The sequence below is a fragment of the Megalops cyprinoides genome, chromosome 16 (assembly GCF_013368585.1).
Source record: "Megalops cyprinoides isolate fMegCyp1 chromosome 16, fMegCyp1.pri, whole genome shotgun sequence".
Taxonomy (NCBI): Eukaryota; Metazoa; Chordata; class Actinopteri; order Elopiformes; family Megalopidae; genus Megalops; species Megalops cyprinoides.
This window is the reverse complement of record NC_050598.1, coordinates 17,923,638-17,936,428: the sequence shown is the minus strand read 5'-3', so window position 1 is coordinate 17,936,428 and position 12,791 is coordinate 17,923,638. Positions and strand designations below refer to the sequence as shown.

Below are 12,791 nucleotides of genomic sequence, written 5' to 3'. Positions count from 1 at the left end.
GAGCAGGATTCGTAATCACAAGGTTGCCGGTTTGATTCCTCCCCGAGGCACTGCTTTTGAACACTTGGGCAACTACCCAGTAAATATCCAGCTGTATAACTGGGTAACATGTAAAAAATTGTAACCTATGTAAGTTGCTCTGGAGAAGACCATCTGGTAAATGCCAATAATGTAATGTAATGTAAAAGTTAACCTGTATGTGTATGTTAAATGCGTTTATGCTCACATGTGTCTTGGGGGTTACCACTGTAACTGAAGCCTCCCCACAGGGTCAGTCATACAGCTGCTGCCCCAAACAACCACCTCTTCTCCCTTGACCCTTCAAGCAAATGCAGTCTCATTTCTCTCTTTGCTAGAGAGCAGAAAAATCATTTATGTTTCCATAAACGGTCTGTGATTTAATCAGCTCATGTTAGTGTCTCCCTGGGATTTTAAAAGCAGCATCTATCCTATTAGCAGTGTAGTAAATGAGTACATTGTAAGGCCTCATATTTTTTCTGCACTGTATTTAATAGAGTGATCACAGGGGGAATTTAGTTGACATCATATGTTGTAAACTTCGGTTTCAATGTAGCTGTAAAATGAAGAATTTGTTCATTTTACAGCAACATTGTTACACAGAGAACCACAATGTTGAAAAAGGCAACAAACAAAATCGAAATATAAGTCCATCTGAATCATGCTGATTTATATTTTCAGTCCTCATTTTTTCTGTCCTCATCCTGCTTCTTTGTTGCTTCAGGGTGTGTTTCACTCATTTGAAAAAGAAATATTTGTGCTGCTTTTTGTTAGGACTTTCACCTGAAGCCTTTTTGGAATCCTTCAGTTTCAGGAAAGACTCTGGACAGTCATTAATATTAGTTGCACCGATAAGTGTTGATCGCTCTGCTAGTCAGTGTTTGGCTGCCTTTCATTCACACTCGGCTGTTTCTAACTCCTTTATCTGAACAACTTTGGGCTGGGAAAATACCACAGTGACTAAGATGCGCATAGAAAAATTCAGGGGATGACAGCTGCAAATTTTTCAATGTCAATAAATTTTAAAGTAAACAAAGAGAAGATGTACAGCGCCAGAAGGCTCAGTCCCAGCGTTAAGGAGTGGAGCAATATCAGCATTTTCCAGGTGACACGCTGGTGAAACCTACAGTAGAGAAGAGAGATTAGCAGAATGGCAGTCTTCACTCAGATGTGAACTGACTCAGCTATGACACGTGGGTAGGACCCTTGCTCGGTATCTGCCTCCAGGACCGCGTCACATTGGAGTATCCCCCTCCCCCCCAGCGTGGATCGCCCAGCATGGCGGTTCTTTCATCCTCAGAGGATCAGGGTGGAAATGGAGAGGAGTGCATTTATTCCGACTTCTGTGTTTTTCAGTATCGCTGCTCACCGCTCGCATGCTTATCGGATGCATTTTACGCCATCCCAAGAGGAGAAATGCGAACCCCCTTTCCCGCTTTCATCTGGAGACGGAGCAAAAAGTGGATTAAATGCAACTGCCTGCGAAAGCCGCAATAAACCTCTTTCAACTGGGAGGAAAACATCTGTCTGGAAGCAATGGGGCACGTCATAAGACCAAATATAGCTAGAACTTCAAGGTCTCGGTCACACTGTTTACTCAGAGCATTTAACTTCAAATGGGCCTTGTACAAACATGAAATGAGACTGTCCTAATTTAGCAGAAGAAATCATTCCCAGATATAATCCTCGGGCTCCCAAGCGAGTCCCTTTGAGTGTGTTCACAAACATGTTTTTTTTTTTTTTTTTTTTTTCTCCTTTGCAGGTCTAAAAATGTGTAGTGCATTGTGAGGGAATGCTTGAATGTTGACAGTTTTTAATGGCTGGAAGATCAATTTGCGAAGGGGAAGTCGAGAGGAGCAAACATGTAGCCTGTGAATAATTCAAAGTGATTTGGGCGGTAATAGGATATGGAAGGCAGTAGCATGCGGATTTTGCGTCGTGCATGCTTTTGTATTAAAACTGCCAGTCAAATAGTTGGCTCTTACAGAAAGGTAACCCACTGTTCTTGTGTTCAGTAATGAATGTAGCAGACCCTTACATTCAGTGTGTGTGTGCATGTGTGGGTGTATATGTATATTCAGAGGTCCTGAATACACATTATATTATTCTTGTGTAGTAGGCGTCCTCCCCTCCCTAAGGTCTGTTCTTCATCTGATGCCTTTTCGTAGTTTTGTCCTGTAATGTCATCTACGTGCCATTTTTTTCAAGTGAATGATTATGAAATAAGTTATTGATGAACACATACTTGAGCTTATTCAGGCACCTCCTTCTGTTCAGTATAAGGAAGGTCACAGGTTTTTAATTGCCCTTTCTTCAGGTACCACTTAGTGCCCCATTCTGCATACCCTACACCTACCAAAGCCATTATTTTTGTTCTGTATTAATGGTGAATAGTGAAATTTTCCTGGGATGGCAGATACGAGTCATATCTGTGATACAATGGTGCATTCTTCAACCCCCGCACACACACTTTCACACGCACGTGGCCACGCATTCACACACACACACACACACACACACACACACACACACACACACTCACTCACCAACTGCCACAAGGCACGCCTGCTTCCATCTCCTCCAGCATGAAAGCCTGGCTCTTGTACCCTGGCAGTTTGGGGAGCTGTGAGCTGCCTCATGCCTCTCCTCCCTTTCATCTGCCCACTGCATGAGCCTGAAACAGGGACTGGGGGAATCTGGAGACACTGCACAAATCCCCCCACCCCTCTTCTCTCTTCCTCTCCTTTCTTCTCCCTCCCCCTCTCCCTTCCTCTTTCCCTCCCTCCTTATCTCTCTCTCAATCATCTCACTTAATCTACCACACTCACCTGTTTTCTTTTTGAAGTCTCTCCACAATCAGACAATCTAGATAGTATCTGAAAATTTGTGTTTGTGACATACCACCATGTTACACTTGATGTTTTTGTAATGCTATTAATCAACATAATAATTACGTACAATCAATCAAAACGCAAAAAGCAAAAATGTAGTGTAGTATGGCATCAGATCTTCTCTCTCCAAATTATAATGGGGTTAAAAACTTGTGATCTATAAATGGCACTAGATCACAGAGCCACGGGTCCTCCTGTATTGGCTCAGGCTTGTTTTTCTTTCTGCACCTGAGGTCCCTGCCATCTTCCTTCCTGCTTTCCACATGTGAAGTATTTATGTTTACTAGCAGGCCCTATGGTGTTTACTTCCACATGCTGCTGTCATCCCTTTCAATAATGCAGAGACTGCCATTGCCAAAAGGGACATTAAAAGTCCATGCTACAGCCATTTTCTTAAAAAAAAAAAACATGCACATAAGTGGACAGTCTTTGAAACCCCTTGTCACTGGAGCCCTTTCCAAGCGAACCTAGGATTCCTCTAGGTTAAGACCAGAACAGACAGAGGTGCATATTGCCTCTGCAGTGCATGTTAATTTTAGCATAGCTGTCCATTTATCTTGCGCTGTGTTGTCGAGCATTGTCAGCGTAAAAAATGACAGCAATGATGCTGATCACATGTATGTTTGGGGGGTTGCATGGTTGCGTGACTATCCAGAACATACAGAGCGGACAGTGCAGTTTCACCAGCAGACCGCTAACTGAGAGGACATTTTCCCTTGGGACCTTTCTGTAAAGCCCGTTGCCATTAGAGGCTGGATGGACGTCCAGGAAGTGCAAAGGACACGTGTTTGCCCCAGGGGTAATATACAGTGATATCACTGATGGGACATGTCTATGTAAACACACATGCCTGCCATAGGTTTACCCACAGGGGACCAATAGCATTCCTTCCTTCGTGTATCTGCAGCTCAGATCACTTAATGAAGTTCAAATTAAATATGCTTAATATGTGCATGTGCATTTCCTGAGTGTGAGATTAATTAATAAACAGATCATTAGAATGACCTGGAAACCCTTGCTCGTTTCAGTCCGGCAGGGTCAGTCCAGTTGCACCGCAGATATTTTGTAGTCAGCGCATGTCAACGAGAGCAGCCAGGATGTCAGCTGGGGCTTTCTGTCTGCCTGAAATGCGAGTAGTTACCATTTTCAGTGTTGTTTTAGACCAGGTGTGTTTGGACTGCGTGATCTCCGGGGGGGGCCTTCTGGCGCAATGAAGTGTGACCGCAAACCTGGTGTGTGATTGATACCACTCCCCCCGGCACAACACGTCCAGCGGGGTGATGAGTCTCAGGCCCTTTGTAATACAGAGAGAGCATGTCAGCCCCTTTGCACTGTCTCCTCCCAGTCTGATTCAATAATTCATCAACAGCAATAATGGTCACAATAATTTACATTCTGATATGAATATTCATGCATTTATATTAAGCACACAGTCTACCCACTCTCCCTGAGGCTGTGGCAGGCGCACACATGTCTAGCTGGCAGGTTTTGCCAAGATGGAGTGGGGAATTTACCATAGTCCAAGATGACATCAAATCAGTGAGTGTGGTCTTCAGATGGTGGGCAATATTCCTTATGTTTATGTGTGTTCTAAGCAGGGTAACAGTAAGTCTCTGTCTTGGTAACCTGAAGTTTCCAAGAGCTGCACAGACATTCTTGTCTTATGAACCAGGATTTTCTGTGTTCCTTTACAATAGCCTGTCTGTTGTTGCTGAGTCCATAGTTTAAAATTTGTCTTTCCTATGGATTGTCATTTTGGATGCTCTACAAATTTAATATTTCTGTTAAAGGCCAGATAACATTCATGTTTATTTTGTACTTTTGACACTGAATGTGTCAGATTATTATTTCTTAATGAAAGTCCATCTTTCCATTTGGTAAGGGAATCTTGTGTTTTAATGGTTTTGGCGCACTGGAGTCCAGTTTGGCTTGCACCTCTAAGCCTCAGAAGCAGTTGGCCCCGGGGTTCCTTTTCAGGGAGATCTGGTTGCTCAATAAGGCTTTGTATTTTTAAGAGTTTTGGCCTGTCTGGTATAAATGCTACCAGAACTTAGTTTTCCTTTTTGGATTTGAATGTGAAGCAGAGGTAGTCCCATTTTAGCCCTGCAGGCATTATTGGGGAGATTTCTGTGAACTTATAGAATGTTTTGACAAAATGGTAAGTGTAGGGTTTCAGTAAGGCTTTTGTCCAAGCTCTTGAAACAAACCCTGGTCTGTTAGGAGGCCTTGATACTTCTCCATATGATGTCATATTGCCGGATCAGGGTTTTGAATGAATGTACAATTTTGCGCCAGATTTTTATTGGTAATTTTGTTTTGGCAAATCAAGTTCCATATCCCTCTCTCTGTGCCACCTTTGTATCCCTCTCTCTGTCTCTCTTCTCTCTGGCCCTCTGTGTATCTGTGTCTGTTTTCTATTTTTCATTTTCCATCTCCCTCTCCCTTCCTCTATGTCTCTCTGTCTCTGCTCTTTGTCTCTGTGCCTCTTCTTTCCGTGTCTTATCTCATCTCGCTCCGTCTCCCTGCAGGTCTGTATAACTCTGTGGACAGCTGGATGATCGTGCCCAACATCAAGCAGAACCACTACACAGTCCACGGCCTGCAGAGCGGAACCCGCTACGTGTTCTTCGTCAAGGCCATAAATCAGGCCGGCAGTCGCAACAGTGAACCCGCGCGTCTCAAGACCAACAGTGAGTAGCCGCTCGTACGCTAACAGCAGAAGTGCAGGTGCTCACCTGGGAGCTGCCCCTCACATCTCCGGCCATCAGCTCTTCCAGAGGGAGAGAGTGGACCCGTCACTGACTCATCATCTCTTTCGGCATGATCCAAAGCCTGGGCTCTGCCTGATTCAGCAGTGCTGCAGCCCGCGATAAAATGACAGTGGAGCTTCTCTGCACTGTTTACCAACATTCTACAGGGCACAGCCTCTCCCCGGGGAGCCCATATGTCACCAAAGCATGACAGTGATAATCGCACCTAAGCAAGTCACTGTAATGAGTACAGCTGGAATTGGAGACAGGTGCAGCCAAAGCATGATCTGTCTGCTTAGGAGCAGTGATGTGGTTTATTCGGATAGGGAACTTGGCTTGGAAGCAGAAGGTTGCCACTTCCCAGGGTGGGACATGCAGCTATACCCTGCAGGGGGGTGCGTGTAAGTGGCTGCGGATAAGGCCGCCTGCTAGGTAATGAAATAAATAATGTAATGTAATGGTGTCGCGTTCTCTGTTTCTGAGGCGCGGCTCGGCGCTAAGCAGACAGCGTTAAATTGGATTGTTGCCTCAGCCGCGTGTGACTCACCGGCAGGGAGGTTTGGAGGTGAAACGGAGGGTAGCTGGAACCAGCAGCGAAAAGCACCCACTCCCATTGGCAAGGCTTTATCAACGCGCCCAGCCGCGCAGTGTTGCACCGCCTGTCTGTCACCGCGGCGCCCGCTCCCACAACACCGCCGCCGTGTGCCAGCCCCTTGTCCCCTCCCCTGCAGCACCTCCGAGTGCGTCCACTCACGCTCTCTTTCAGCCGGTCGCCTCACACTCGGCTCCCACTCTCGCGGGTCTCCATAACAGCACAACACCAGGAGCGTAAACAGCACAGGCAAGCCGTCATCGCCCGGGCCGGTTTTATGCGGACGTGCTAGCTCCCGTCCCGTTTTTATGCCTGGCGTCAATCTTCCTGTCAGAATTAGTCTGCGCCTTTGAAAATTGGACATTAACGGGTGCGTTTGTGCTTCGATATCGCGGCAGCAGCTGCAGGCCTGTTCTCGCTCCGCGGCAGACAGCAGCGCTGAATAGATCTGTGAGGAAAAAAGGGAGGAGTCATACGACTGCGTGAGCCAAGTGGGCGAATCCCTGCGAGAGCTGGCATGGCCTCCAGGGGGCGCTGGCAGGGCGTGGGAGGGGGGACAGCATACGCTTGGCTGGGTCCCCAGAGTTGGCAGGTACATGCTGGAGCCGTTCCCAGGGCCACGGCTTCCCATGTTTGACTCTGACCCATGGGCGGGAGAAATAACCTCGCCGTGGTGTCCCCAGTCCTTCCATCTGTCGGTCTCTCCTCGGGGCGCGGGTGTCCACTGCTCTCCCTGTCTCCCTGGCGCCGAGCTGAGAGAAGAACAGCGGTGTGCTCCAGCGTGATATCCACACACTTTTTAAGAAGTGCAACGCTGTTCAAAGAGAGAGTACACGATTTCCCCTTTCCATATCCCTCACTTTTATGGCATATTTACCCCCCACCCCCCCCTCCCCATCTTTTAAATCCTGTGAGCAGCAGAGCGGTTCTATCACACCTCTAAAAAGGACAAGATTGACCCCGAGCTCATGCTTTCACTTATCAGAGGAGTTCAGGGAACATGGGGAAAGAGTGAAGGAGATGGGACAGAATTGCTTAACAGCGGTCGGCAGTGGTGCACTGGCCATGTCTCCTGGCTGAGCCGTGTGGGAACACCGCAGAGGTGTGAGATTAAGCTAATGTTTGCCGGCTGTGATCCGCATGAATTAATCATGATGGATTAGAGGACTTTGAGACGGCAGGAAGGGGAGTGTTTCTCGCGTGCCGAGGCTCCTCCCGAAACTTCCCGCCTCTCATCCCGCATTCCTGGCCCAGCGCGTCAGCACTTTCACGGGCGAGCACCGAGGGGAAGACATCAAATGGCTCTTTGCAGGCGCGTGCCTCCGAAATCGAAGTTTCACTTTCCACCAGAACTTGGTAATGGGATAATGTGTTCAAATGGTGGGGATCTAATCTATAATGCAGGCAGATGGGAGAGTCATCCTATAACACATGCATGTTTATGAGCACATCTGTCTGTGTGAGTATGTTTCTGTGTGCGTCTGTGTGTGTGTGTGTGTGTGTGTGTGTGTGTGTGTATATACATCCGCATGTACATGTGCATCCCTATTTGTGCATGCACCTGTGTCTATGTATACATCCATTTGCGTGTGGGGCTGCATGTGGACTTGTATGTGTCTGTGTGCATGTACAATGATGTAGATGTGTAGGTGTGTAAGTGTGTATACATGGATATATGTGTGTGCACGTGCCCTCATGTTCATCCAGGTTAGGGTTAGTGTGTATGCATGTGTGTCCATGTGCTTATCTGTATGTTTGCTTGCATGTTTGTGTACATTTGTGTGTGTGTGTCTGTCTGTGTGCGTGTCGGTGTGTACATGTGCAGGCATGTGTGTTCAAATGCATGTGTATGTGTGTGTGTGTGTGTGTGTGTGTGTGTGTGTGTGTGTGTATGTGTATTCGCAGCAGTTGCCTGTAAAAGCGCAGTGGGGTGCCCGCTGCAGCTCCGGTCCCAGGCCGGGGGACTCCCTGCTGAGAGGTTGGCTCCTGTAGAATGTCGGTACACAGGCCAGGGGAGCCACACTGTCGTTCTATAGGAGGCTGCAGCACGGTTTAATCAGGCAGAACCAGGGCTTCAGAATGCCGGCGGAGATAATCGGGATGAGAAATGCCACATGACACGTCCGCTAAAGGCACTCTTGTTTACTCCGCGTTCCACAGCGCAGGAAAATATTTGCTCATCCAGCGTACTTGCGATATCCCTTCTGCTGTCCCAAACCCCTGGAGACGACTGGATAGAGTCCCTGCCCAGTGTTGGCGGTGCACAGTCCGGCAGAGAGACATCGGTGAATGTGTGGGCACCACATGTACTGTACATGTCCACATGGGTGTTGTGTACAGCTGACAGAAAGCTGAGGAGCTCAGCAGACTGTGAAGTGGAAAATGTGTTCCTTTAATGATTTATGTGGTATTTAGTTATTCAAGTAGAATGCCATTAGGCTTGCCCATGGATTCTGAATCCCAGCATGGCAATGTTTTTTTAGTGATTTCTGTTTTCATTTACACACAGCAGTGCAGCACAGTCATTAAGTCTTGCTTCTGTTTCAGTCTTTATCAGTGGCCATGCAAGAGAAAGGCCTGTCTTCACTCCGTGTCCAGCCATCCACTCAGATTGTTAAAGACTTATTATAATCTAATTGCATATTAGTGCTAAATGCTCTGTTTGTGTCCCTAATGCTCACCTACCATTATTGAGACATTGTACTTATGGCAGTAAGAACTGCCTGAAGCCTTAATGTTGTCATTTCACCATCTGTAGTAATTATTTAGCGAAGCAGCATACATACTCAGTTATTCCCTTTTGTACTTTTTATGTCATTATGCTAAGGGTATCTTCTGGTCCTTAAACATATTAAATCCGCATAACAGCAGTTTTATAATAGAAACAGAATTGCTTTGAATCAAAATGCAAGATTCGTAAGTCCCCTTTGAGTTCTTAACTGTTTTGAAATTAAATTGCAGTTTAATTATCTTGATGCATATGCTGGCCAAATGTTATTTTTTTCCAGCAATGTTGCTTGGAATGTAGATCTCTTTTACTCATTAATTTCTTCCCACTTTAGTAGTTCCCATTAGCTGTCATCAGACTTGTTTGTAGTGTGAAATTCAATTTTGTGACAAAAGGTTGAAATAAAATCTTGCTGTAGCTCCCGAAGTATTTCTGAAAAAAAATTCCCATATGTAAATTGATACCGGCACAAAAAAACATGAACAAATAACTTTTCAGCATATACTTTTGGAACATGGAGTCCCAGATGCCTGCATCCTCTTGAACACGCATGAATAATTACATCAAATGAACGGCTTTGTTCTGAGTGAAGCGCTGGACACCTGCACGACACCTGTCCCTCTCTCCCACCCCGCTGATAAGGGCTGGATTTTTTGAGTGTGTGACACTGTCGTTTGTCCCCCGCCAGTCGCAACACAGCCTGCCTCTCATCCCCACTCACAAAAGCCGTCCCCTGGAAGGGCCCAACAAAGCCACAGCGTTTGAAAGTGGCTGTGCTTGCAGCGATAAGCAGTTCAAAGAAGTGAGCGTGTTAATGTAATTGGCTTGCAGCCACACACTGCCAGAGAGTCACACATCTACTCAACAGTAACACACACGCCGAACGGAGATTATTGGGGGTGGATGGGGGGTTGGGGGCTGCTGGATCGCTGGCCTCATTAAGGCCAGAAAGGAGATCGGAGGTGCCAGAGTTGAATGTCAGGTCCAGGAGGTCCAGATGCTGGCGTCTCGCTGCGCTGATCTCACCCCAGCTGAGGGTCTGTCTCCATATGATGGCGCCCTGCCCCCCTCCTCCATCTCCGTTCTTTCGCTTCCGTCTCCAAGCGGAGGCGCAAAGGCTAATCCACAGCATCAGCATTGGCCCCCCACCCAGAGATAGAGAGGAAGAGCTGGAAGGGACATGAGGAAAGTCAGTGTGAAAGCACTCCTGCTTCCTCTATCTCCAGGGTCTGTGACAGTCTCCACACACAGACACTCCTCCTGTCTGCCGCACAGATGGGCCCTCCTCCCTCTGCCTCACCACACTGACAGAGGTGCTCACTTTTATAAAGTGCTGCCCGTTTGAAGGGACATTTGAATTGTAGATGCTTCGTTCTGCATCTGCCGGCTCTGTGGCTTTTTGCATGCATGCGTGCGTGCGTGTGTGTGAGTATGTGAGTGTGTGTGTGGCATTAGTGCTGATGTTTCTCCTCCTCTCTGTTTGCGCCATTCTGTAGGTCAGCCTTTTAAGCTGGACCCTAAAACAGCTCACAAAAAGCTGCGGCTGTCCAATGACTGCTTGACAATGGAGAAGGACGAGAGCTCTCTGAAGAAGAGCCACACACCGGAGAGGTTCAGCAGCACCGGCTCGTATGGCGCTGCCGGGAACGTCTTCATCGACAGTGGCTGCCATTACTGGGAAGTGCTACTGGGCGCCTCCACCTGGTGAGTGCTGGTATTGCAGAGGACTGATCATGTGTTGCCAGTGAATCACCACACAGAGCCACCCACATCCGCCATACAGAGATATCAGGAAATATACGTCCATTACACATATGCAGAGTGAGATTAATTTTGCTAATTTAAAAATCATAACATCTAGCTCCAGCTTAAAAAAATCTCCCTTTCAGGATTCTCACTCTTTGTCACCAATTCAGTGCTGTCAGGTTATGTCTAAATATCAGGTATAGTATCCAGGTGGACATTCATGAATTGCAGATGGTGCCAGATGCAGGCAGTTCCAGGTGCTGGTTTTATATTTTATATTTACACACTCGCTCCTGTGCTCTTTTTAGACTGCCTTTTGTCAAGATGGTGTATTGTGCATATTAATGGAATCAAAAGAGGAAAGGACCTCATGTGTTTTTATTAATGTAAGGATCTTCATCTTCCAATGAAGTAGTACTAAATTGTGGTATTCAGTGCGCAATACCTATTTATATTGGTGTGTGCGTGAGCGCGTGTGAGTGTGTGTGTGTGTGTGTGTGTGCGCGCACGTGTGCGCGTGTGTGTGAGAGAGTGAGTATACAGTACACATGTATGATTATTGTGTGTACATGTAGTGTAGTGTGTCTATTTTTTGCTATTAATCCACCTCTCGAGCATCGGCATTTTGAAATACTCGGTAAATATCTGGGTCAGGCACCGATATGATGGAAAGCCTCACAGGGCTGCTTATTTTTCCTCCCTTCAAACTGAGGCATGAAAATGATTCCTTCCCAGGGAAACAGGACCCATGTTACTACCTTCTGTCCCTCTGCAAGTACCAGCGGTCTGTTTGGAAAAAGATTGGCTCAACTGTCAGTATTCATAGTAATGACAAATGCAAGAGCTTATTGGATTAAGTCATTTCCTTCTTCCCTCTCACTCTGTCTCTCTGTATCTTGCTCTGCATTGCTATCTTTGCGCTTTGCTGTCTGTCTCTGTTTTTATCTCTTTGTCTCTGGTTCGTTTCCTCTTCCCCTGTTTCTTTCTCTCTGGCTTTCTCTCTCTGGCTTTCTCTCTCTCTTGCCCCCTTTCTCTGCCTTCTTTGTCTTTCTGCTGTGTATGAATTTCAATTACTATACCAAGAGTAGTGGTGAATGTGGTAAGTGAAATGCAATGTGCGTGATGTGAATGCTTGACAATAGAGAATACGATGAATGCAGGATGCTGAACACTGCTGTTTGCTTTGACTGCTCCGTTCTCCACAGGTATGCGGTGGGCGTGGCCTACAAGTCAGCCCCGAAGAACGAGTGGAGCGGCAAGAACTCGTCCTCCTGGGTCTTCTCCCGCTGCAACAACAACTTCATGGTGAGGCACAACGGCAAGGAGATGCTGGTGGAGGCCAGCCTGCAGCTCAGGCGCCTGGGCGTCCTGCTGGACTACGACAACAACTCCCTGTCCTTCTACGACGCCATGAACTCCCAGCACCTGCACACCTTCGAGATCTCCTTCCTGCTGCCCGTGGCGCCTACCTTCATGATCTGGAACAAGTCGGTGATGATCCTGTCCGGCCTGCCCGTGCCTGACTTTGTGGACTGCCCCGAGCAGCAGGAGGGCGTCTGCCGGCAGCAGGAGTCACCCTATGTGTCGGGCATGAAGGGCTGCCACTGAGACTCCACTCCCCCGACCCTGAACCACACACCCGCGGCCCCGCCCCTTTCCGCCCTGCCCCGCCCCCATGTGCCTCCACAGCTGGCCCTCCTGCAAGCGGGTCATTCCTAATTTTTTCTTCTCTTGGTTCATTTTCACCCTCGACTTTCCTCTTTTCTCTGATGAGTGAACGTTGCTCATGCTCTCGGTTTAAGGAAGCATTTTGTTGTGTTTTAGTAGCTCAGATTACAGCAGTTTTACTTGCATCACGTGACTACTAGTCTTGTATAATAAGAAATTCTAATGATTTAAAAAAAAAGAGAGACAAATTGTAAATTATTTATGAATAATACATTGGTTTGCTTCTTTGTCTATTTTAATATATTCATAATGCACTTTTAAGATTTGTTTTATTTCCCAAATGTGTAAAAAAGAAAAAGTTGGGAATGGGTTGTATTTCTTTGTAGAGTTTGGTAGTA

General features: G+C 46.9%; 1 protein-coding gene across 5 annotated transcripts in view; it reads left to right on the top strand.

Moving 5' to 3' along the window:
• The window catches only part of mid2 (midline 2), a 132,831-nt gene extending 120,287 nt beyond the window's left edge, over positions 1-12,544 (top strand). For all 5 annotated transcript variants that reach the window (XM_036548677.1, XM_036548676.1, XM_036548680.1 and 2 more), the window contains 3 exons: positions 5,438-5,599; positions 10,476-10,683; positions 11,931-12,544. In XM_036548677.1, the coding sequence (XP_036404570.1) occupies positions 5,438-5,599; positions 10,476-10,683; positions 11,931-12,333 (773 nt within the window). In that variant the 3' untranslated portion in view covers positions 12,334-12,544. The remainder of the gene's footprint in view (positions 1-5,437; positions 5,600-10,475; positions 10,684-11,930) is intronic.
• Positions 12,545-12,791: the final 247 nt, after the last annotated feature.